The sequence below is a fragment of the Arachis hypogaea genome, chromosome 17 (genome assembly GCF_003086295.3).
Source record: "Arachis hypogaea cultivar Tifrunner chromosome 17, arahy.Tifrunner.gnm2.J5K5, whole genome shotgun sequence".
NCBI classification, from domain to species: domain Eukaryota; kingdom Viridiplantae; phylum Streptophyta; class Magnoliopsida; order Fabales; family Fabaceae; genus Arachis; species Arachis hypogaea.
The window spans coordinates 14,602,141-14,628,945 of NC_092052.1; the positions used below are offsets into that span (position 1 = coordinate 14,602,141).

The 26,805-nt window shown below is 36.9% G+C and overlaps 3 protein-coding genes across 3 annotated transcripts; 1 reads left to right on the top strand and 2 right to left on the bottom strand.

Moving 5' to 3' along the window:
• On the top strand, nucleotides 1-2,014 carry LOC112762873 (uncharacterized). The gene is made up of 2 exons (XM_029294391.2): nucleotides 1-1,223; nucleotides 1,295-2,014. Exons 1-2 carry the CDS (start codon nucleotides 1,134-1,136, stop codon nucleotides 1,634-1,636), a joined length of 432 nt encoding a protein of 143 aa, XP_029150224.1. The 5' UTR covers nucleotides 1-1,133; the 3' UTR covers nucleotides 1,637-2,014.
• Nucleotides 2,015-2,808: 794 nt separating this feature from the next.
• On the bottom strand, nucleotides 2,809-5,429 carry LOC112762874 (uncharacterized). The gene is made up of 3 exons (XM_025808694.1): nucleotides 5,075-5,429; nucleotides 4,225-4,520; nucleotides 2,809-3,417 (listed from the first exon to the last, which is right to left on the bottom strand). The coding sequence occupies exons 1-3, from the start codon at nucleotides 5,427-5,429 to the stop codon at nucleotides 2,809-2,811; spliced, it is 1,260 nt and encodes a 419-aa protein (XP_025664479.1).
• A 16,289-nt stretch (nucleotides 5,430-21,718) lies between these two features.
• On the bottom strand, nucleotides 21,719-26,647 carry LOC112765380 (protein NUCLEOLAR COMPLEX ASSOCIATED 4). Its single transcript, XM_025811280.2, has 14 exons — nucleotides 26,077-26,647; nucleotides 25,794-25,867; nucleotides 25,583-25,644; nucleotides 25,395-25,446; nucleotides 25,021-25,121; nucleotides 24,744-24,820; nucleotides 24,422-24,523; nucleotides 24,218-24,276; nucleotides 23,964-24,138; nucleotides 23,255-23,428; nucleotides 22,874-23,024; nucleotides 22,581-22,638; nucleotides 22,339-22,444; nucleotides 21,719-22,226 (listed from the first exon to the last, which is right to left on the bottom strand). The coding sequence occupies exons 1-14, from the start codon at nucleotides 26,545-26,547 to the stop codon at nucleotides 22,041-22,043; spliced, it is 1,848 nt and encodes a 615-aa protein (XP_025667065.1). The 5' UTR covers nucleotides 26,548-26,647; the 3' UTR covers nucleotides 21,719-22,040.
• Between the last annotated feature and the right edge of the window lie 158 nt (nucleotides 26,648-26,805).

Sequence of the window (26,805 nt, forward strand, 5' to 3'; positions counted from 1 at the left end):
GGGAGACTGAAAGGGAGATAGATTGGTCTGATGACTGGGTAAACGAGGACGTGAAGGGTCGTGTTTCGTTATTTCTGGATGTTGATGCTGTGAGTGGCATAGACAAGGCTAGAGTAGTGAGGGCTGGGTCTGGAGTTCGTTTGGAGTTATTGCCATGTTCAGAGGATGATAGGGTTTACCAGAAAGGTGAAGGTTTTGAATATTTCTTTATGTATAGCTGTGTGTTGGAGGAGCTGAGGGTGAGGGTTCCGTTTAGTGATTTTGAGTGTCAAGTGTTAAAGCAGTTGAACTGCGCTCCTTCCCAATTGCATCCCAATGGATGGGCGTTCCTACGTGCGTTTGAGATTCTTATGGAATTTCTGGAAGAGATCCCATCAGTGGAGCTGTTTTTCTCCTTATTTCAGGCGAAAGGCATGTGAAAAGGCGGATGGGTAAATCTGAATAGCTCGCTGAGGTTTGGCATATTTAAGTTATACAAGTCTTCTTTTAAGAATTTCAAGGAAATGTATATTAAGGTGAGCAATTCTGAGGCCGATTTTTCCTTTTATTTGGACGAAAATCTAGGGAAAAAGTTCCCTCTTTAGTGGTGTTCGGAGCCGCAGAATATTCTGGGGCTTGAAGTTATAACTCCAAGGGATGAGTACATAATTGAGTATTTGACTGAAGTTGTTGATCGGAAGGAATTGATTTCAGTTTATGACCTGTTGCAGTGGGAGGAGAATAAAGATACTGTTATTGCTTACTTGGGTAAGGATTGGAAAGTTGTTTTTTGTATCATGTTTGAGGTTTTTTGAAATGTGTGTTTGTTTTGTTTTCCAGGGGGTAAGTATCCAGGTGTTTCTGCTGCGAGTCTGAGAGCTCGGGTGAAGAGCAAGGGTTTTGATAAGGAAGGGTCTACGTCGAAGGCAGAAAAGATCGGTACTGGCGAGGTTGATCAGCCAAAGCCGAGAAGGAAGAAGGTTATTGCTAAGAAGAGGAAAGGTGACGTGGTCGACTTGTCCGACGTTTCTGATGATGAGAAAGATGAAGTGCCGATTGAAGAAGTTCGTAAGTTTTTTGATAATCAAAAGAGGTTGCATGGGGTTGCTGAACAGACTGATTCCTCGTCCTTATGGGGGAGGGATTACCCATACATGGTTATTGCCGATGAGTGTTGTCAATCGTCGGCAGATATAACTCTGGCCGACGAGGTTGGTGATGTGGCTATTGATCAGTACATGCAGGTAATTTTGATTTTAGAGTGAAGGTTTTGAAATTTTTCTGTTTTTGTGGGATACTAATTTGTGAATTTCAGGTGGTGGGATTGCGGCTGGCGAGTTTGGGGCGTAGCCGTGAAAAAATACATCGGAAGTTTGTTGAGAAGAAGGAGGATCCAAGCTTTAGGGAGGAGTTGGCTTTAAAGACTGCTAAGATCTCGGAACTAGAGGTGAAGTTAGCTGAGGTTGAAAAATATTTGAAAGATGTGAAGGATAGCTATGCCAAGGATGTTGAAGATTTAAAAAAGAAGGAAGCTGACTTATCTGCTCTGAGTGCCCGTATGATTGAGGTTACCACTCAATTGAAGGAGTTGGAGAAGAACAAGCAAGGAGAAATTCTTGATTCCTTCCTTGAAGGATTTGAGAGGGCGTCTGTCTAGGCAAGATTCTTAGCTCCCGAGGTGGACTTTTCAGCGATGGATCCAGGGAAGGTAATTCAGGATGGTGTAATGGTCGAAGAAGATGGTACTGCTGAGGAGGGGGATGAGAATATTCAATAGGGTTTTAACTTGTTTTTTGTTGGTAGTTTAATTTTGTTTCGTAAACTATTTTGCTCTTGTGATAGGCTTATGACTGTTTATGTGTAGACAGTTTAGTTGGCTTTTGTTATTGTAACTGATATTTTACTACTGTTTTTTGGGAGAGGACAAACTTGGTTGTTTCTGTTTGCATGTTATAATATAATATTATTGCTGTATGATAAGTTGGTTTTTATCTGGAATGTGAGTTTGGGTTGGAGCCAAATTTTTTAGGTAAAATTTGTTGCAATGGTGAAATGTCATTAATTTGATTGAGAAATGTTATAGGTAGGCTGAGTGGCCCGAGTTTTGATGCCGGTTTATAGGCGTGATAATAACTGTATCAGTGATCGGTAATGATTTTGAATTAGATCGGCTATTTGTTTTGAATAATGTTTTCCGAATAGTCGGGTTCAGATTATGGTGGGGTTCTGAATGATCGGCTTCCGATTTTTGGATCGGATGTTTGTGTGATTGATCAGCTTAAGATTGATGATTTGTTTGATTGAATGATCGGATTCCGATTTAGATCGGATTTTTGTATGTTTGATCGGTTTTCGATTTAGATCGGATATGTTGAATGATAGGATTCCGAGTTAGGTCGGATGTTTGTCTGATTGTATGATCGGAATCCGAGTTAGATCGGATATTTGTCTGATTGAATGATCGAATTCCGAGTTAAATCGGATATTTGTCTGATTAGATTCCGAGTTAAATCGGATATTTGTCTGATTGAATGATCGGAGTCCAAGTTAAATCGGATATTTGTCTGATTGAATTTCCGTTATTAGGTCGGCTTTCGGATTGATTGATTGTATCTGAATGATCGGATTCCGATTAAGATCGGTTGTTTGAATTTTGACAAATGAAGAGTATAAAATGCACATAATATTGACTGGATAAGGAATTTTATTAATGTAAAACTTTTGAATTTGAAGGCCCAGGTAGGCTAGCCTCGTTAAAACCTCTCCAAGCAAAACCCTTGTGGGAAAAATCTTGGTAGTAGGAAAAAGAGTACTGGCCTGTCCCTGGTATTAACTGTAATATAACTTTAAGGAAGATACATTCCAAGTGTTAGGGAGATCTTTACCCTGTAAGGTTTGTAGTCGGTAGGCTCCATTGCCGATTACTTCTGTTACTCGGTAAGGGCCCTCCCAATTAGCTGCTAGTTTGCCATGTGCTGATGGTTTCCTAGCTTGTTCTGTTTTCCTGAGCACAAGGTCATTTACATGGAAGGACCTTGGATGAAGTCTTTGGTTATATATTCGGGCTATGTGTTGTTGCATGGCTAAGTGTTTGACTGCTGTGGATGATCTGAGTTCTTCAATGAGGTCAAGTTTGGATTGCCGAGCTGTGTCTTGTGTAGTTTGGTCGGCTAATGCAGTTCGTAGTGAGGATTGGAAGATCTCCACTAGTATCATTACGTCTGAGCCGTAGACTAAACGGAAGGGTGTCTCATTTGTGGTTGAATGAATTGTTGTGTTGTATCCCCATATGATCTCTAGGATAAGCTCGGCCCAGAGGCCTTTTGCATCATCCAGTTTCTTTCTTAGAGCATGTAGTATTACTTTATTTGCGGCTTCTGCTAAGCCGTTTGTTTGTGGGTGTTCGACTGAGGAGAAATGTTGTTTGATTTTTAGTTCCTGCAAAAAGGATGTAAATTTTTTATCGGCAAACTGGCGACCATTATCTGTGATAATGTGCCGAGGAATGCCGAATCGACAAATAATATATTTCCAGACAAAAGAAATCATTTGTTGTGATGTGATTTTGGCTAGGGGTTGTGCCTCTATCCATTTGGAAAAGTAGTCAATTGCTACAACCAGGAATTTTACCTGACCTGCTGCTGTGGGGAAAGGGCCGAGGATATCTATGCCCCATTGGTTGAACGGCCAACTTATCTCCGAACAGTGTAGGAGTTCGGCCAGGAAATGTGTGATCGGACTATGTTTCTGGCAGTTGTTACAGCTTTTAACTTTTGCTTGACAATCCTGGCGTATTGTCGGCCAATATAATCCAGCTCTGAAGATTTTTGAAGATAGACTTCGGGCTCGGAGGTGTGTACCACAAATCCCTTCATGCGCCTCAGCAAGTGCAAGGTCAGCTTCTGTTCTGCAAAGACATTTAAGTAATGGACGAGAGAATCCTCGTCTATATAGGCAATTATTATAAATTGTAAAAAAGGAGGCTTGTCGGCGAAAGTGTCGAGCATTTTCGATGTCGCCTGGCAAGATCCCTGTCTGGAGATATTGTATGTATGGAGATCTCTAATCTGCTTCCTGTGTTACACTTAAGATTTGTGTTAGTTCGATGCTTGGCTTGGGCAGTGTTGACTGATAAAGTGATGATCCATTTGGTTGAGTGCTGGCGAGTTTAGACAGAATGTCAGCTCGGCCATTACTCTCCCTTGGTATGTGCTGCTGAACGATAAGTAAGGAGTCGCAATATACCTTAAGCTCGGTGATGTTTAGGTCGACAGCGAGTCTAAGGCCAGCAATTAGCGCTTCATACTCACTTTGATTGTTGCTTGCTTTAAAGGAAAAATTGAGGGAATGTTCGATGATGTTGCCGTGGCTATCATCAAGAATGATACCTGCTCCACACCCTTGTGGGTTCGAGGATCCATCAACGTATAAAGACCATTCAATGTAGTCTTCAGCTGTACTTGGTACCGAGAATTCGGCGATAAAGTCGGCCAAAAACTGGGATTTGATGGATGCTCGGCCTTCGTACTTGATGTCGAATTCTGACAGCTCCACCGATCATTTGACTAGTCGGCCAGCCAGCTCAGGTTTTTGAAGGACTTGCCGCAAAGGATGATCTGTCCGAACATGGATTTCATGGCTCTGAAAATATGGTCGGAGTCTTCTGGCTGAGAAGACAAGGGCTAGGGCAAGTTTCTCAATGCTCGGATATCGAAGCTCGGCATTCTGTAATGTTTTGCTGGTAAAATAGATCGGGAACTGTTTCTTTTCCCTTTCTGCAACAAGAGCGGAGCTTATAGCCCAGTTAGTGACAGATAAATATAAGAATAATGGCTCCCCTTGTAGGGGGTTTGTAAAATTGGTGGTTTTGAAAGAGTTTCTTTGATAGTTGTAAATGCTTGTTCACATTCATCAATCCATTGGAAAGCTTTTTTCTTTTTTAAAGTTTGGAAAAAACATAAAGATTTAGAAGCTAGGCAAGGTAAGAATCTAGAAAGTGCAGCAAGTCTCCCTGTTAACCACTGGACTTCCTTGATGGTGTGTGGGCTTGTCATGTCTAAAATAGCTCGGCATTTTTCTGGATTTTCCTCAATACCTCGGCTAGTGAGCATGAAGCCGAGGAATTTACCGCTCTGAACCCCAAATGCGCACGTTTCAGGATTTAACCGCATGTTGTATTTTCTTAGCTGTCCGAAGATTTTGGTGAGGTCATCAAGGTGATTATTGCCGATCTTGGTCTTGGCGACCATATCATCGACGTAGACCTCAATGCTCCTGCCGATTTGTTTGGCGAAGACTTTGTCCATTAGACGTTGATATGTCGCATCGGCATTCTTAAGGCCAAATGGCACGACTTTATAACAATAGTTTTCATATTCAGTAATAAAGGCTGTCTTATTTTGATCGGATTGATGCATTTGGATCTGGTTATAACCAGAATATGCATCCATAAAGCTAAGTTTTTCAAAACCAGAGGCATTATCAACTAAGCAATCAATAGAGGGCAAAGGGTAGGAATCTTTGGGGGCATGCTTTGTTGAGATCGGTGAAATCAACACACATGCGCCATTTACCATTATATTTTTTAACCATGACAACGTTCACCAGCCATGTTGTGAATCTGATTTCTCGGATGAAGCCCGCATTGGTGAGCTTCTTGGTTTCTTCTAAGGAAGCTTGTTTTCAGTCGTGGCCAAGATTTCTCTTTTTCTGTGCTACAGGTCGGACAGATGGATCTAACGCTAACTTGTGTGATATGATAGATGGATTGATGCCTGGCATATCAGCTGGGGTCCAAGCAAACAGGTCGGCATTTTGCTGTAAGAATGCTCGGAATGATGATTTTTCTTCTGAGGATAATGTTGAGCCGACGTATGTGAATTTGTCTGTGCCTTCTGTGAGATAGATTTTATGCAGGTCTTCTATTGGGGTTGGTCTTTCAAGTGTTCCCGCTCTGGGATCAAGGTCGGCTAGGATTGGCAGGTCGTTCATGTTGCTGATGTTGTGAACATGGGCTTTTGTGTTTCTATTAGGTCTTTTGAGACTATTGTTGTAGCACTGCCTGGCTTCTCGGGCATCACTGTGAATGGTTGCAATTGTGTTATCCTGCAAAGAAAACTTAACACAAAGATGAATTGTAGATACTATAGCGCCGAACCTATTTAAGAAAGGTCGGCCAAGTATTAAATTGTAAGGACTGAAGCAATCAACAACTAGGTATTGAATATCTGATGTTTTTGACGAAGGAAACTCACCGAGTGTGGTTTGTAACCACACAAAGCCCATAACCGGGACTCGCTCACCTGAAAAACCTACCAAATCTCCAGTAGAAGGTTGGAGGATATTGCTGCTCAATTTCATCTTCTGGAATGTGGAGTAAAATAGGACATTGGCACTGCTCCCAGGGTCCAGCAACACCTTTTTTACTAGGAGATCTCCGAGTTGCAGGGAGATTACGACCGGGTCATCGAGATTTGCTGTACTGTTATTATGATCGGCTGCCTGGAATGTTATCTGCGGGAAGTGTGGTAGTGTCTGCTGTTGAATTTGATCGGCATTGATGGAAAGCATAGCTCGGTAAGATCTCTTTCTTGCCGAGCTTGTGGCTCCTCCACCTGCAAAACCTCCGAAAATACAGTTAATTATACGTGTTGGTTGTTCGGGATGGTTGTTGTTCGGTCAGTCTTTATCTCGGCCATGTTGTGTGGCCGAGCTTTGGTCTCCAGAGGTGGGTGCTCGCCGATGTATGTGGCTGCCGATGTATTTGTCCAGGTGACCTTGCTGAGCTAGTCGTTCCAGTAGGTCTTTGGCGATAACACAGTCGTCGGTAGTGTGTCCGTGCTTCTGGTGGAAAGAGCAGTATTTTGATCGGTCCGCGCCTTTTGAATCTGGGTAACTGCCGACTCTTCTTGGTGGCTTGATTAATTTTGAATTCAAGATTTCCTTGATGATATCGTCGCGCTTAGTGTTGAATTGAGTGTAGGACTCATATCGCGGAGTCGGTTTGAAGTTCTTTTTTTTTGTCTCGAGGTCTGTCGTCGTCTCTGTAATGAGGCTTTTCTATTTTCCAAACTTGCCGGAGTTCCTCGATGTCGATCTGTCCTTTTGTCTTTTCGTGGAACTCGGCCATAGTCTTAGGTTTGGCCACAGCAATAGTTTCCTAGAATTTTTCTGGTCGTAATCCGCTTTTTATGGCATGTAGTTCCACCTCGGGATGGAGGTCGGGTATACTTATGGCTATCTTTGTGAAGCGCGTCATGTAGTCCTTGAGGCTTTCGTACTGGCCTTGCTTGATTGTGTTCAGGTAATCGGAGTCATGTAGGTAGATGGCCGATCCAGCAAAATACTCCTCAAAGGGCTTTGATATGTCTCAAAATCGAGAAATAGAACCTGTAGGCAAAGAACAAAACCAATCAAGTGTAGGGCTGTCTAAATAAGATGGAAAACAATGACACAAAACTTTATCAGATGCACCGTTTACTATCATTATGGAGGTGAACTTCTTGATGTATTTCTTCGGATCACCTAACCCATCATAGGGAGTTAGGGTGGTCGGCAGAGTAAACCTCCGGGGTAGCACGAAGTTCATCACCTCGGCCGTGAATGGTCCAGGGGAGCTTTCCTGATCGTCATTCTCGTTGTCTTACTGAGCTTCTTCATTATGCTCGGGTTGCTCCTCTTCATGCCGAGCAGTGTCTGAGACGTGTGTTGGCCGTGACTGCTGCTCGGCATCTTCTGTTTATTCTTGCCGATCATTGTTGTTTTCGATTCGGGTGTTATTCAAGTTGGCAATTTGCTGTGCCATTCTTTGGTTCTCCTCAGTTATGCGCTAGTTGGCTTGTTGTAACTCGGTCACCATCTGAAGGAGTTCGGATGGTGTGGGTGGAAATTGTTAAGCCATGACTCAGGCAAGAACCTTGAGGCCGATGATATATGGAAGGGATTATATTCTCGACCCTACGGTGGGCGCCAATTGTTCTTGTATGGATACCTGGAGGGAGAACTCGGTCTCTGGGAATCGACGCCGAGTTGTTATCTTCGGTGCCAACCTTTGAGCTTTGTGATAATCCGAGCTTTACTCCAAGAGGGTGTCCAATCGCGTAGAGCTTTGAGCATGAAACAGAGGGAGTGTACTTGCAAAGGCACTCCGAAACTTAAGTCAGTATTGAGAATTCAATGTGTCCTTTTTGGGATGGAAGATCATACCTTTTATGGGTGGAAATGTGTAAGTCAGTTACGCTTCTACTTTATTGCCTGGATTAAAGAGCAATGATGAGGGTGGAATGTCAGGTTGAACGTTTCACAATTGGAAACAGTCCGTTAAGCTGAGTTGTAACGTAAATGGCCGATTAATGATGTTGATTGCCGATTAATGACTGTAATACCGAACTATAACGTCATGTTTCTAAGTAATAATATGAATAATGCCGAGTAATGAATGATAATGCCGATTTATGATGTTGGATTTGTAACGGCCGGATCACATAGTAAATTCGAGCATATTTGAAAGTAACACTCACAATTGAAAGCTGCAATAATGTTTGGTGGTGAATAACTGGAAACGACTGCAATCTCAAACTTATAATATATAATTTTTTTTTAACAAAAATACATTTATCTCAACTACTCATTTTTATTTGTTTCACTTATCTTTATTTTTTCTATAAATATCCCTTTAAAAAAAATTTTAGTATTAGATTTATGAGTGTTTTTTGTTATGTGGAAGTTTATTAGTATATATTATCTAAATTTGAAAGAAGATTGACATTATCTTTTTTAAATTGAAAAAAAAAGGAAAAAAATCAAGAGAAATTTTACAGACGTTGACGTAAGTCTTTGTTTTTTAATGTTTATGAAACCTTCAACATATATAAATATATAATAATAGTCGGATGGTGATGTAAGGCGCTAAGCATATCAATCAAAATTTATCAGTATCAATTATAGGTGAAGCATGAGTAGGATCGTTTCCGTTCTTAATAACGGTATTCATGAATTTGATTCGATTTGTATATTTACATTTATTCGAATCTAATTTAAATATTGTAGATATAGATTTGATTTATTGGATTAGATTCTATTCTATTCGTACACTAATAGAATTAAATTACAGATTTTATGTAGGTATCTTGCGTATCTGTAAAATTAAAAAAAATAAATAAGTAAATATTTTTTTATATTTTATTTTAACTAATAATTATCATATATGTTGTATTATTTTAATTTATTATTTAAGAAAAGTATGTTTAATATTATTTTAAGAGTAAACATATTTAAAAAAATAGAAAAAATAAATTTTATTGATATTTTTTTAATAAAAATAAGTTTTAAAAATATTTTGTGTTTTGCGGATATATCCGATATCCGATTCGCAAAATGTGTGGATCGAATCCAAGTTTAAAAACTGCGGATATTAGATCTGATCTGATGATTTTAGTGCGGATCGGATCGAAATTTTGGCCATATCCGATTCGATCCGTGTTCACCCCTAGTTCTTAAAGAACAATGGCACCAGCCCCAAAAGCTGAGTAAAAGTCGAAATATGCAATGATATCTATCTATCTGCTTTTCTTTTTATACTACTTGATATTTACATATCTACTTTTTCTTTTTCACTTGATATCTATCTATCTACTTGCTTTATTCGATTTTTGTAATCTCGATAAGGTGTCGAAATCGAACTTGTATCAAGATCTCAAATCTCGAAAAGTAGATGCAATTTCTTTGAAAAAAGAGTAGACTGAAATTACTTAATTATAGTGTCAAAGCAATTTTATGTGAAAATTACTAGTGATAGAACAACAAAAAAATAACAAAAAAATAACAAGTTAAATAAAGAAGACCACGAGTGTAAAATATTGACTAAAACAAAACAATAACAAAATTCAAAAAAAAAATGACAATTAATCAAATAAGTAAAAGGAAACAAATTAAAAAATTGACTTTTAACACTCACATGCACTTGCACTCTATGTTCTTCCGTTGTGTTGCGGAGACTGAAAATTTTATGAGTTTTTGTGATGATCTAGTGTTTCAATTAAAGTCTCCTAACATATTTGAGTTTCAACCATTTATAAGCCATGGAGATAGACTTGTCATGGAGTATGTTGTCCACTATCTCACCTCCTCCTTTTGTTTTTTTCCAGCCATAACCTAGCATTGACCATGAAGAATCCTAATCTCCAGGTTTTGACACTCACCTTTTCCTTGGTCTTCAAGTTCCACGTTTCTTCTTCAGCTTACTCCTCAAATTTTGCACCCATGTTCTCCACTCAGTCTTGATAGTTGAATAGCAAGCTTTGATGCTCAAGAAAAGGAAATAACTACCTTTTGACTTCGATGCTCTTTGTACCATCTTTCTTTTGACTTTGGTTTACCCATCTCTGTTTCTGTAGTTGAAACACTTTTTCTATAGTCGAAACCATTAGCAGTCAAAACGCTCTCTCGTCGAGAAAAAATCATTCATAGTGGATTCAATCTCTTCCCAAAAGCATGTTAAAAGTTTTCGTAGTAGGTACCACTATAAACACTGTTGGTCGTTCGACGCTTCCGACTTTAACCTAAAATGGGATCATTCCCAAGGCAGTTGTCAACTTACCATTGAATTCAATGACAGCCAAATTTATCTTAATCAAATCCTTGACGATTTTCTGGAATAATGAGAGCATACTTTCAGGTAACAAATTAATTGCTGCTCCTCCATCGACCAAAATGTGATTAATCATCAATCTTTCAAATTTCGCTTTAATATGTAGTTATCGAAGATGACCTTTGGTAATCTCATCAGGCCTTTCAAACAACCCCTCCTTAATCATGTCATTTTTGATAAATCGACATTCGTCACGTGGGATCATATCATCACAATTTCCTTCTAGACAATTCCAAGGCCCTTCAGGATTACCCTGAAATTTGAAAGGGAGAACAAAAACAGTGGCAACATACCCAAAACCAGTTTCACCAAACATCACATCTAGATCATTCTCGAAATTAGCGTCGAAATTTTCTATCAGTGCCTCTTCTTCTTTTCCTTCTGGAGTTGAATTGATCGGTTGATAAACCACTATTTTATGGTTTATCTTGTGCTCAATTGAGTGGTTTTTATCAACTCTTTACCCACTTATTCATACTAATCGCATGTTTTACGTTTTTCTTCCTGATTTTGTGCTATGATTGAAAACATGCTTCTTTGGTCTTAATTTTGATATGTTTAACCCTCTCTTATTACCATTCGATGCCTTGATATGTGCGTTAAGTGATTTCAGAGATTACAGGGCAGGAATAGCTTGGAGGATGGAAAGGAAGCATGCAAAAGTGGAAGGAATGCAAGAAGTTGAAGGAATTGTAAAGCTGTCAGTCTGACCCTCTCGCACTAAAACGGTCATAACTTGAGCTACAGAGGTCCAAACGATGCGGTTCTAGTTGCGTTGGAAAGCTAACATCCGGGGCTTCGATTTGATATATAATATGCTATAGTTGACCTGACACTAGGCGACGCGAATGCGTGCTCCACGCGGACGCGTCGCAGTGACGAAAATCAGCGTAGCAGATTTCTTCTCCAGCGATTTCTGGGCTGTTTTCGACCCAGTTTTTGGCCCAGAAAACACAGATTAGAGGCTATAAAGTAGGAGAATCCATTCATTCATAATCACCAGCTCATAATTCATAATTTTTAGTTTTAGATGTAGTTTTTAGAGAGAGAGGTTCTCTCCTCTCTCTTAGGTTTTAAGATTAGGATTCCTCTTAAAGGAATTAGGATTTCAACTTTATTATTTCAACTTACAATTTCTTCTGAGTTTCCAGGTTCAATGTTCCTTTTATTTACTTTTCCAATTTAATTTATGAATTTTTCCATGTTAAATTTGAATATTCTATTTAATATAATTTGAGGTATCTCAGTTTATGATCCATATTTAGCTTTTTTATATTCTTAGCTTTAATTGATTAACTGGAGGCTCTTGAGTTATCAAACTTATCGTGATTGATTGTTATGTCTGCTAATTGAATTGAATTCTACTAACTCTAGTCTTTCCTTAGGAGTTGGCTAGGACTTGGGGATCTAACTAATTAGTCCACTTGACTTTCCCTTGCTTTAGTAAAGGTTAACTAAGTGGGATTAAACTCAATTCTCATAAGGATAACGAGGATAGGACTTCCGAATTTTCATACCTTGCCAAGAGTTTATTTTATAGTTATTTATTTATTTTACTTGTCATTTAAATTACTTGTTCCTTACTTTCAAAACCCCCAATTTACAAAACTCATAGCCAATAATAAGTCATACCTCCCTGCAATTCCTTGAGAAGACGACCCGAGGTTTGAATACTTCGGTTATCAATTTTAAAGGGGTTTGTTACTTGTGACAACCAAAATGTTTGTAAGAGAGGATGATTGCTTGGTTTAGAAGCTATACTTGCAACGGGAATTTATTCTGAATTCTAAACCGTCAATAATCCGTTCTTCATCGACTTAATAGTTGATATCTCTTTCAACTCCTCATTCTCTGGGTCTTTGCTCGAGGATACCTTGTCTCTTTTCTATTCCTGCTTCTAAGGTGACTTACTTTCTCTGATCAATTCTGGATATGGCCCTGTGTATTGGCATAAGTATTTTGTGTTTGGGCCACAGCTCTTAGAATGAAGGGAGCTCTTTTTGAAAAATTGCGTTGATACCTTCCTCGACCATTGCCCCTTCTTCCTGTTCCTTGTCTAGAGTTTCCTCTTTTTTTGGTTCCAGTCCAATTTTCAAAACCTCCCCTAGTAACATTAAAACTATAATTTTTAGGGTAATTTGGGGCATTGTTTTGAACCCATTTTGTTGTTCGATACATAAGATGGAGGAACTCTAATTTGACTTAACACCCCTTAGAGTTTCTGGTTGACTGTCACCACCGTGCGCATGTGTTGTTTGACAGAGCGGTTGCAGACTCTCGACCTTTGGTCCATTTCTTCGGTCGAACTTTTCTTAATTCTTTGTGATGGACACGCTCTCTACTCTTTTTGTATGATTAAAAAATTTTGGCAGCTAAATTGTCGAACAAAGCACTACATCGTGGACATATAGCTACATTTTCTTCTTCCTCCCTTTGTCTCAACAAGAAGTCTAATAGATCTTTTCCCACTTTTGGGTAAATGGACCTTTCAACTTCAAACATGTCTAATTTGAATTTTTCATCTTTTTTTATAGTTTCGACAAAAGCCATATTGACTGTAAACGCGACTTCTTCTATTTCAGCAAAATTCGATGTAACTTGGAAGGAATCGGAATCTACTTTCATTTCAGGTTTATCGACCTTCGTCAATAGCCTTCTGTATCAAATCCCTAAAATGAACACAATTGTTAGTAAAATATTCAGAAGTTTGATGGAATTTACAAAACTTCTTATCTCTAATTTCAAAAATCTATGACTTTTTTTTCACTTCATGGAGTACAAGTTGCTTATCTTATAACAACATATCAAAAATTTGCTTAGCTTTTGTTAGGTTAAAAGAATAAGTCTTTCCTCCTGATAAAGGAGTCTTATCCTTTGCCAGATTAAGGGTCGATACATATAAGGAGGTTCATGTTTTAATTATGCAGCAAAGGCAGTTTCATTGTTTGACTCTTCCTCACTCATGCGGTCAACATAATTAGCCTTTTTATTGAAAAAGGATTTTTTTGTTCAATTCTTATTCTTTTTTTATTTAATTTTTTAATTTGCTGAACTTTATCAGCCAACTGGACTAAGTCAAGAAACTGTTGATTCACCAATTTCTTTCGAATGTTGAAACCAAGTCCATTGATAGCCATCTTGACTATTTTAGGTTCAGGAATAGGTATGAAATATTTATTTCTCATATTTTTGAACTGAATAAGATAGTCATCGATTGACTCGGTTTTTTCTCTCTTCACTGTCAATAAATCTGACAATGTTACTTTCATTTTTCCTCTGAAGAATTGATCATGAAAACTTCTCTCTAATTGAACCCAACTAAGGATTGAATTTAGGTTGTAAATTTAAAAACCAAGTAAAAGTATTCTTTGTTAATGAAGAGAAAAAATACCTCATTTTCAAATATTCATTATTGGCCAATTCCCTATTTCGACTGAGTAACGAACAATGTGCTCTATAGTCGATTTTCCACTTTCTTATGCAAATTTTGTGAGGGATTTAGGAATTTTGACTCCTCTTGGGAGTTCAGCTTGTAAGACATAATCTGAAAAAGAGAATATAAAGTAAGGTTGATTTGTTATCCCAATATTTAATCCTGCTCTATTCAAGATTTGTTCAATGACTTGAGTTATATTTTGATCATAAGCTTGAGCAGCATTGTTTGCTCTAGTTTCGTTCAATATCCTATTTGGATTATCTCCTCTATTTAAAATGAGAGGAGGATTTCCCCCAAAAGGTTGAGTAATTGGTCGATTAATTGCTCCCGTAATATCATCGACTCGTCAAGTAACTTGTTGTATTCTAGAATTGTTATTTTTTAATATTGGATTTAATACTGTAGCCATCTGTTGTGCCAACATATTTACTAGATCATGATGACTATCCCCGATTTATTGTCTAAATACAGCCAGACTCGACTGTATAAGGTGAAGACGTCCCTACAAGTATTCGCCTCGATATCTTCGGGAATATTGAAGTACGGATCCCTCCTATTGACACCTTAGGGGTTCCTACACCCTATGTCAAAATGACATTCAAAAATGTAGGAATTGATTGTGGTATGCGAACAGTCCCAAGAGAGTTGTTTATTAAGGGTTCATAAGTATTATCATTTGCCATGTAAGGGTAATATTGGTTGTGTGTAATCATTGGAGGATAATCTGACGGAGGTGTCGGACTATATAAAGGATTATTTCTTATAATATTGATACTTCCAGCATATATGGCATTAGGATTCTCCAGAAGTGATGAATAATTTGGAGGTAATCCATATTGAGCCCATATGACAGGTATGGCAATGGAAATACTTTCTGTCGATCGTTGGCTTGAAAGACTGATCGAAGAAATTGCCATTATTTTAGGGTTTCTAGTACAATTTTCACTATCATTATTTGACGTATTTTTTGAAGTTGAAGCTCTATCTGTCATGATTAATTTGCCACTGCGTAATTGCATACGCAACTTTACACAAATTTAACCTAGGATCCCACCGGGCATGCCAATTTGTTTCACTCGATTTTCGCAATCTTGACAGGATGTCTCAACAAGGTATCGAAATCGAGTTTGTATCAAGATCTCAAGTGCCGGGGAGCAGATACGACTCCTTTGAAAAAGAGTGGACTCGACCCAAAAATTACTTAATTATGGTGTCAAAGCAATTTTATGTCAGAATTACTAGTGATATAACAACAAAAGAATAAACAATTTAAATAAAGAACACAATGAGAGTATAAAATATTGACTAAAGCAAAACAATAATAAAATTCAAAGAAAATAAATGACAATTAATCAAATAAGCAAAAGAAAACAAATTAAAAATTGACTTTTAACACACATACACTTGCACTCCCTGTTCTTCCGTTGCGTCGCAGAGATTGGAAATTTTATGAGTTTATGTGATGATCTAGTGTTCTCAGTTGAAGTCTCCCAACTTGTTTGAGTTTCTACTATTTATAGATCATGGAGATAGACTTGCCATGAAGCATGTTGTCTGCTATCTCACCTCCTCATTTTTTTTAGCCATGACCTAGCCTTGACTATGAAGAATTCTAATCTCCAGATTTTGACACCCATGTCTTTCTTAGTCTTCAAGTTCCACGTTTCTTCTTTAGCTTCTCAAATTTCGCACCCATGTTCTCCACTCAGTCTTGATGGTCGAGTAGAAAGACTTGATGCTCAAGGAAAGGAGATAACTATTTTTCGTTTTCGACGCTCTTTGTACCATCTTTCTTTCAACTTCGGTTTATCCATCTCTGCTTTCATAGTTAAAATATTTTTTCTGTAGTTAAAATCATTAGCAGTCAAAACGTCCTCTCGTCGAGAAAAATTCATTCTTTATTCCAACTGTAAACCCCGCTAAAATTGGTAATTAATTAGTTAATAAATTCTATTTTAATTAGGAAAGCTAAAAATAAAAAAATAATATTAAAATAGGATAGAGCTCGTCAAAACGAAAATTTTGATATCAATTTCGAAAATTTGGCTCAAAACCGGACTAAAAAAAGTGAACCAGTTGAATCGGGATCCAAACCGGGCCCGTGGGTCCAATCGGACCCATAATATAAAGGAAACAGCAGCCTTCTTCTTCCTCATTAGTTGCTGCAACGCCAAAACAGAATTGGAGGAAAGGGAGAGAAGCTCTCAAACCCTAACCTTTTGATCCACCATAACTCCTCTGTCCGGGTTCCGATCATCGCATCGTTCACGGCCACGCGCTCATTGCATCGAGCTCTACCTTTCTATCCAAACAATTTTACTGGTAAGTCTCCTATTAAGTTCAAAATCTCTATCCCTCTTTCTTTGGTAAACTTAAAAACCTATGGTGAATCTTGTCCAATTTTTGTGTTCTAGGTTCAAGTTAGCTTCCGAAACTTGTGGGCTCAAGCTATTGAGCATATGGGTATGGTAAGAACACCCCAACCCTAGCTCAATCTTGTTTTTGGTAATAGAAAACTGAATTGGAACATATATATGTGTATTAGGTGTAGGTTAAGTGGGTGTTTAAGCATTGGAATTAAATTGGGATTATTTGAAGGTTTGTTGGTGACTAAGGCTTATTTTGGGGCTGTTTGATTGAGCTTGAAGGGGCTGTAATTATGCGTTGTGAGGCTGCCTTGGGTGAATTAAGTGATCGGTCAAGGTATGATTTAAGTTTCACACGTTTAATATTTACGGTGTTGCGAAAACTTAGGTTAGAAGAACCATAGTATAGGTTGAATTTGTTAATGGCATTTAATGAGTAGCTTTGTGTTATTGTTGGTATAAATGTTGATGAACATAAATTAGGATGATAAGGTTATTAACTCCATGTTGTTGGACTTGCTTATAATGGGTTGTGTTGATATTGATATTGATATTGATGAATTATGATTGGTAATTGTTAATGACAAGTTATTATGTTAAGTTGATGGATTAATGTGTATGAAGGGTTGATTTTGCTAATGGCATTTAAATTGGTATATTGAGCATGAATATGACTGGACTTTTAAAAAGGGAACGTGAGTTTTGGTAAAAATGGAGTTTAATATATTTTGGTAAAAAGTGAATTTTTATGAAATTTAGTCGCCCATAACTTGCTCTACAGATTTTGGATGAAGGTGAAGTTTATTTTCAATTAAAGAAGGTTTGAAAACCTTGAAAATGATATAAAGTTTGCAGAAAACCAAATATTGTAGAGGAAGTTATGGATGCTGGAAATTGGTGCGAAAAACTAAAATTTTAAATGTTGCAGCAGAACCAGATTTTCTGGTGTGTGCCCACGCACAGGTCTGTGCGCACGCACCCAACAAAGGTAAAATTCAACTTGTGCGTACGCACGCCTCTGTGCGCACGCACACCTAGCATTTTTCATAAAGTGTGCGTACGAACGCTTTTGTGCGCACGCACACACTAGGATGAGCCTTCTGTTGGTGGCGCTAGCACAGCTGACGCGCATGCACACTAAAGGATGTGTGCGCACGCACGTATTCGTGCGTACGCACACGTTCTGCTTTCTTGTTAAGCTGTGTGCACGCACAGGTGTGTGCGTACGCACACGCCCTATTTTCCAGCACCTTTGTTTTTCAGTTTTAAACATAATTTTAAACTCTAAAACCCTTATTTTTGCCCGGTTAATCCTAGAATCTACTAGTAAGCTTAGTAAATAGCAGAAGTGGATTTTAAGGTAACTTAGGAATGAAGAAAGAGGTAAATGTGATGAGTTATGTGAAAGGGAAGTGGTTATTGAATTAATGATGCCATGGCTTGATAAATGACTGAACAATGATTATGAATATTAAATGGCTTATGAAGAATGATATCTGAGATACGAATTTTCCTGGGTAAAAACCATGGCTCGCCACCACGTGTTCTAGGTTGAATCTCGATACTCTGTTGACCCTATATCGTAAGGGTGACCGGGCACGTATAAATTTCCGGGTATGGATAGCCCCCATTAAGTGATTTATATGATGATTGAATGTGAACTCTATGCATAGACTCTTGGGGATGCGCGACAGGGGACAGTCTAAGGTTTTCGGACTTGTCGGGTTGGCTTGATAACCGACAGATGGGTCCCATCAGCCATAGGGCAGGCATGCATCATATGCATTTGTTTGTTTTGACTGCTATGCATTTCCTGGGTTTGCCTAATTGATATACATCACCTGCTACCTGTTATACTTGCTATTTGTACTATCTGCTCATTACTTGTGCGTGAACTTGTTTGGTTGCTTGTTTCTGTTGCATTGTGGATGATGGAGGGATGGAGGAAAAGGAGAAATGGTTTGGTGTTAGATTAGGATTGAAATTGAGTAAGTTAGGTAGATTTAGAATATCTACCCCTGTTTATAGCTTCTGTTTAGTGATTAAGTTGGATAATTGAATAACGGAGTTCTAGGATTGCCTATGGCATTCTCAGGACCTTATTTATTATACGCGTGACACTTTTACCATGCTGAGAACCTCCGGTTCTCATTCCATACTGTATTATTGTTTTTCAGATGCAGGTCGAGAGGCTCCTCACTAGGCGTCTGGATCCTGGGAAGCAAAGTAGTCCTTGGGTGTATTTTGGTTTTTTGTTTGTATATATGTATATATGTATTTAGTTTACTCTCCAAGTAACTTATGTATGCTGCTCCTCTTAGAGGTTGAGGGAGAGATAGGAGTTTACTTTGGTATTTTGTTGTATTTTGGGGATATATATATATATATATATATATATATATATATATATATATATATATATATATATATATATATATATATATATATCCTCCGGCCAGCCTTAGCTTCGTAGGCTGAGTCAGGGGCTAGTTATACTGTTTCCTTGACTTTCCTTTACATCTCGGTTTACCCTTATCTTTTTCCGATTAGGTTTCTTAGCACGCAAGTAATCCTTTCCTGAGCGTTGCGCTTTTTATTTTGCGATTTTGTTTTACCCATTTTTCAAGGCTCCTAGTTAAGTATCCTTTTCTCTATTATTATTATTATTATTATTATTATTATTATTATTATTATTATTAGAGATTGTAATACTTTACTATCTCAGTCTTATGATTTAAGCATAAGATTAAGTATGGTAGGGTGTTACACCAACACTACTACCTGTGTGTAAAGATGACTATGGTAGATAATTAATTTTTTGTCTCTAGAAGTTAAATTAGAAACTTTTCCATTCCATAAAAGAAACAAATAATCAACCACCATCAAATAGATCATAACTATATAACTATGTGTAAATATCACTATTCTCCTAATTATGTATGTGTATGTTTCTCATATAACTATAACAGAATTTATGTAACGGCACATTTTAAAAGTATATATACTTTATTTCTTTTAATGATAGTTTTAAAACATTTTCTTAAAACACATGTTAATAAAATGGAGCTTCGTTTGTACTATATGTTTATGTCTAACAAAGAAAGCTAGAGCATATATTTATGTCAGCTTATTGCAACCGCAAGTAGGAAGAGTAATATATTTATGTCAGCTAAGAGGGTAAGGAATGAAAAGCTAGAGCATATATTTATGTCAGCTAAGGGGGGCAAGGAATGAAAACAAACTAGATGCTTAAACCATGAAGCAATCGTTGTTTCATGCATCAATACATTGCTTGAGCATACATCAAGAATAAAGAATAATGTTTCTACAATCAATTTCCCATGCAAACTTAAGGCCTATATTTTTGCATTTTTTTTCATGGTATTTTCTAGTTCGGCAGGTCAAAGGTTAATCCGCCACGGATTTGAGCTCTATTTAAGGATTTGTCGCTGACCAATGGATTGCAGCATGCACAAGATAGGATTCGAACATTTGACACTTGCTTAAGTGGACTAGTGAGTTAACCACTAAACTAACCCAACTTAATTTATATTTCTGTATGGTTCATCGTTGTAAGAACAGAACTTGAACCCATCGAGGATTGCGTTTTGATGCAACACAAAAAAAAAATGGATCTATAATTTTGCTCTTCCCCTTATATACCCTTGTAAAGATGATAAATCTGATATACCAAAGAGATATAAGGATGATTTCACTTTGAATTTAATTTGGATTCTCTTTGAGAGAAAAATGACTATTCAAAAGTTATAATTGACTAATCGTAATTCATAAACACTCAAATTAATTTCAGTGGAATATTCTCGTCGAATAGATTGGTCTATGTCTTTCAATCAAATTTTTAATAAATTTATTATGAGATAATTAAGTCTCAAAAAATATTATTATAAGATAAATTAATCTCTTTTTAAAATAATAAAGTGATTAATCTAACTAACATAAAAATTTATTAGAAATGGAATGTCCGATCTAAAATTTATTGAGTACTATTTTAAATGTTTACTCTAATTTTTATTTAAAAAGGATTAGAAGTGATGATATACATGATCATATTTTCATAATATAAAGCAACAACTTTTACTCAAAATAAACTGAAGTCTTGCTTCTTCTTGACGTCTAACAGTACATGTGAGAATGATACGTTTGGAGAAAACTGTTATAGCAAATAAGTTTGGTGAAAAAAAAATGCAGCATAATGTTTAACTATTAGAGTTTGATTAACTATTTTTAGGACTAAAACATTATTATTTTATTTCTCGAAGACTATTTTTTTGGTGTCCTTATTTGTGGAGAATAATATGCTAGAATACATATCTTAATGGCTATTGGCTAAAGTATAGTTTTACCCAAAAATATATTTGACACCGTCTTATTGTTGTGCCTTTTCCTTGCTTTGCTTGGCCGTTAACTTGTGCTCTACATAAATTACATCCTACTAGTATGGATGAGCACGAGTCGCGAGTACCCGATTATCCGTCTGAATTCGAATCGAACTAATTAAATTAGTTCTGGAATTAATTGGTAATTAAGTTTAACTCGAATCAAATCAATGACTCTCTCTAATAATTGGTTTGAATGACGGTTTTGGGAGTATAAAACCCGAACCAATCTGTAGACCCGATCATATATTAATTAAATAAAAATTTAAAATATATATATATATCTCTTAATATGTTTGAATTTTAATATCTTTAGTGTTTAATATGTTTGAATTTTAATGTGTTTAATTTTTAATATATTTGGTATTTAACATGTTTGAATTATTTCTTTTAATATTACATGTTTATTGTACTTACACAATTTTTAAGATAAAAATTTCATTTTTTTTTATAAATTTCTGTTTCGGTTTAATCGGTTTGGTTTAGTTCGAATACAAAAAAATATAAATCCAAACCAAACTGAACCAATTACAATTCAATTTGTTCGATTCTAATTTCACCTTAAACCCAAACCAACCTTACCCGTACTCACCCCTAATTTGTTCGATTCTAATTTCACCTTAAACCCAAACCAACCTTACCCGTACTCACCCGTACCTACTAGGAGTCAACAACCAATACCGCACATCCAAAACCTAAACATTACATAACTAATTAAGCTCCCGCTTCCACGACAGATACATTCTGTAAGGGAAGTTGAGCGAAACATTATGGGATTTGTTTCTATTATGCAACTAAAATTAATTAGCTGCAACCCTTAATGTTTACGATTCCGAGTGATTCAACTTGATGTAAAACCAAGGCAAATACAATAAAACAGAAACAATGCTAATTGCTAAACTGATGGTGCTTATGCTGCTTTGTAGATACATGAAAATTTTCACACTGAATTTCAATTTACTAGAAATATATAAAGAACACGCTAAGCGAATCCCCCAACCTTAAGCTACAAAAATTAATGGAGAGTATCACATATTTAGTCACGCTTTTTTGGTTAGTATGAATAATCATGGAACACTCCCTCCAAACTCCTTAAGGGTCCATTTTTCCTCCTTTGCTTAACAAAATATAGGAAATATAGGAAGGTATGGTAGCACATCTTCACAGAACACAAGCAGTAGACACTCTTGGTGGTTGATAAACATGAATCCTGGTCACACTACTCGTTGCCGTTTCCCAGAGTTTTGATCATCTTTATCAGCATTCTCATCACTGCCGTGCATTATTTCGGAGGTGTCTTTGAAATCAAAAGTCCAACCAGCAAAATCCGCGTCTGAAAACAAAGTGGAAGGAGTTGATTTGTAGAATGCAAGAGGAACCTGCTTTACCCTCCGCGACATCTGCAATGAACAAAGTTGTCAGCTGAAGAAGGCAATGAATATGTACACATTTTGTTACTTCCTCGCTTATGGCATCATTGAAAAGGAACAAGACGGAAGGTATTAATTACACCTCTGCTCCAATTATTGTTGCATATGAACCAGAACTAAAATCACCAACGTTAACCTCACTTGTTTTGGCCCTGACTGTCAAATCATTCTCAAGAGACAAAGCAAACCTGAATGCAGAAACAAAAGCATATAAGTTTATAGTAGCAAGTCAAAATTAATAAAGGAAGTAGTATAATAATGAAAAATAGAGTGAAGGGCAACATGTAAAACTACTAGTAAAGAGTTGAGATAAAAAAAACTTGCCGTGAGACAGGAGGACAGTAGTGCTGAAGAATAGTATCAACTTCCCAAAGAGAACTTCCTGCTCCAAGAGATAGCTTCATCAAATAAAACAATCCTAGAAGACTACAAGAAAAAACGGAGTAGCTCTGCCACCACAATATATTTGTCCATGTATATATGCATGCTTCCAGAATATGTGTCCAAATTTAGAACAGTATGTGTAAATCAAACTCAGAAAATATAGCTAATAGGATCATTATCCATGGACCAAATATAGAGATTGGACAATAAGATGAATGAAAAAGCAAGTTTACTCATAGCATTTGACTTCTTAGGGTTAGGTTCTCCGTAGTTGAAATGGTCAATGCCTAACTTTTGGCTGGCACTGACCTTTGCATCATCCGAGTTTGCAGCAGTTGCTTCATCTGTTGCCTTATCGCATTTTCCTTCATCAACTTGATCTTCCTGCTCATGCATAAGAAATTCCATGAGAGAATTACAAACTGCACCTGAATCAAAATGAGGCCAAAAGTCTATGATTTCAACATACTAATTTTGTTATCACTGCTCACTTCCCCCACCTCCCCTATTTTCATGTGATCTTCGATAACATCAATGATGATGGTGAAATTTAAAAAACAAGCCACAAAAGAAGTAGATATTAAAACAGAAGATATAGTAGACGGTATATTTACCCGGTGCACCAAACAATTAATTGATGGATGTCTACGCAAAATATTGTGGATAAGAGCTGTAATGACCAATGCTCCTGAGGGAGGAATTGAAAGCAATAACCTACTCATTTTCTTAGCAAATGATGCAGCCAGGTAAGCTGGAAGAAGTGGTGACTTGAGGCAAGAATCAAGAAGCTGCAAAATGAAATTCAATGTTGTCACAACAGCAAGAATAGAATTTACATTTGATTCGGTTCAATACATACTCAGCAGGATATCTTTTTCAACAAGGCCTGCTTCATTTTTAGTAATTTGGTTTTGTGCATGAGATAAGCAGGGATACAATACTTTCCATAATATTCCATAATGAATACATTATGTAAAATAAATAGTTCTTATCAGTCATAAACTCAGAAGGTATAATTTTCTCTCAATCCATTTAATTTTTATTCACCAAAGTTTGGGAAAAGGAAGTTATTTTACTTTATTCAATTCCAATCAACTGGCATGGGAACTTGCTCAAATCACTACTATTCAATTCAATTTGGGAAGCACAAAAGAATATAACTTATATTTTATAATTTAACAGACCCCTAGTATGTCTTCATGTTACTGAAAACATTACTTTTGTTTCAAAAGCCCCCCCCCCCTCCTCCTCTCCTTTTCGCTCTCTTCTTCTCCCGATCCCATTTTTTCTTGTGAATGATAAAAGTATTTAGCTAAGTTTCACCTGGAAAAATCTTGCTCGATGTTTCGCCATGAAGATAGATGGAACTAAGAGAACATAGAGTTTTTCGTAAAAATTTGGGTATTCCAATCCATACTGGGTCATGAGTATAAACAGGCTGCTAAGAGCCATCACACTGACAACGCCACCAATGTCATATGATCTTGTTAAGAAATCACTGCATACAACAAATAGAGTCAGATTTGATATGTAGTCATCAGAATAAAAAGTCAATTTTATATAGCATTGACATTTACCACAACATGACAGGATTTGAAAGATGTGGAATAACGACTTGGTGGAGATTAACAAGAACCTGCCAATGAAAAGACATGGCTCATTAAGTTAAAAAAGAGTATGGACTTCTTGTATAAATAAATTAATATATGGTGCAATGAAAACAAGAAAGTGAATTTTATTGATCTCATTCTTTTGTCAAAAGCCATAACCATGCATATTACCTCCTTGTACACATCAAGTGGAAGTGGCAATCTGAGAAATGAAAGCCATGCTTGGGTAAATTTTAACTTCATTTTCTTAGCAATTTTGGCTGCAAAGAGTACCTACATTCAATACAAAGTAGACAATCATAATATTCTAAATAAACTTCACAAAGGAATAAATTCATTGATATGGCAAGAAGATATGTGATACTCAATAACTAAAAAAGTAAAAACAGGGAAAGTAGTTCTAAACTAAGCAAAGAAAATATATTTGATCCTCAACAACAAAAACAGGGGAAGTACTTTTAAACTAAGCAATGAAAATGGAAAAATAGCTTACACTATTGTCATGCTTTTCAGGCTTCACCTGCTTATCATCTGCATTCACATCTCCACAAGGCTGCTTATGTTCATTTTCTACAGACAAAAATTATATTTATGAATTTCAATTATTATATAAATTTAATAGCATTTTACATAAACTCCTAAAGCAAAAACAAAAATGAAGAAAGGACTGCACAGTATTCTGTGTATCAAATGCAGTCCTAAAATGATCACAAAGTCATGATTGATAATATAACCATGGGGTGAAAAAAAAAAGGCTATAAGTAGACAACCTGATCTGCTCCACATTTCAAGATCAGATGTATTATCTGAGTTTTCAAAAGGAGGAACACGTGATATGGTGTAATAGATATTGTGGATGACACGCTCCGTACTGCAATACAATACATTCAAATTATCAAAAGAACTAACTTGCACTAAACAAATAGCAAATAGAATTTGGTAGACATGGTCACAGATAGCAAATACTTAGGGGAGGAAGAAAGATAACCACCAAGTAAAGGCACAATTTATGACCAAAGGACATCATATCATAATTTAAACTAATTAAGTAAAAATCCAGTATGATAGTGTTCCTTAATAAAGCATGGAAATGAAATGAACAGAAACTGTTTTTAACAGTGGCAGTTATATAGGTCTTACTGACCTTGAACTCAACTGACTTGCATCCGCAACATCTGCATTTTCACTTTTATCCTCTAAACAAGGATGAGAGAATTGAGTTATCAAATGGAGAGCACACAAATAGATCAAAATTATTGTTTTTAAAAGAAGAAAAATTAACATGCAAATCTCTTGTTATGCAATTTTGCAAATGAATGGGAAGAAAAGCACCTGATTGATCTTTTCCCTCCAAAGTTGTTGCCAGCTTTTTCAGGCTAATGAGTGTAAAATAACTGCACCAAGTAAAATGACAACTTCAGCAGAATAGCCAAATCTCACAATTCACATGGGCCATGCACTCATCCCCAGAAAGAACTGTTCCAGTGACTCAAGAACAATGTAAAACAAGTGAATAGCTTTGAATCACAACAATAACTCATACCGCACATCAATATACTTGAAATACTTCGCTGTTAGTAAATCCACCAAAAATTCAACCGAACTCTCAGAATAGACCTGATAGAATTAATCAAAAGATATATAAATAAAACTTCAAATTGGTTATGAAAGTACAAGCATAAATCAAAGTACTACATAATGCAACTATCAATTATGGACTAATTCGGCTCAAATAAAAAAATCAAAAGGACTAATTCATAAAACTACAATGTTATATCGATCTCAATGCTTACAAATCAAATTTGAGCTTTTGCTCATTAACTTACAATGCTATGGAGGAACCTATGGTATATAGCAGAATGGAACCTGCCGCCATTAGCAACCTTAACGAACTCCATTAGCGTGTCAAGCACGACCTCCTTGACAGCCTCCTGCTCCTCCTGCTGTTGCCGCGGCGAAACAAGAACCTCCAGGAGAGATTTGACGAGCTCATCGAACTTTGACCTTAGCCAGGCATTGTAGATGAAGTGTGAGTGGTGCTCCGATCCTTTTGCATCGGCGGCGCGTGAGGAGAAGGAAGGGAGAGTGGGGAGGAGAGGGAGGAAGAAGGAGTGGAGAGAGAGAAGGGATTCAAGGAGATGGTGGGGTGGGGAAGAAGGGGTAACAAAATTGAGGAGAAGAGGAAGGTTGTTGATGTTTGAAGCTGAAGAGAGGAGATCATTGCCTAGGGTTTTTATCTCTGCGACGCCGTATCGACCCTTCTTGTTCTTGTTCTTCTTCGTTTTGTTTGGTGCCATGGTTGCTCACGATGGGAGCTCTCGCCTCTCGCGGCAGTTAAAGGTTTGTTAAGGGTTTTACGGTGAATTATTCAATGGTCCTTGCATCTTTTTTCACCCTATTGCCTCTCACTATTTTTTATTTTTTTTTAATATTTTTTCAGTCATGTAAATGATATAAAAAATATTTAAAATAAAATGACCTAATTAAAAAGATAATTTTTTTAATCTTTAAACAGATTTACAAAAAATTATATTGATATTTATAAATTATGAAAT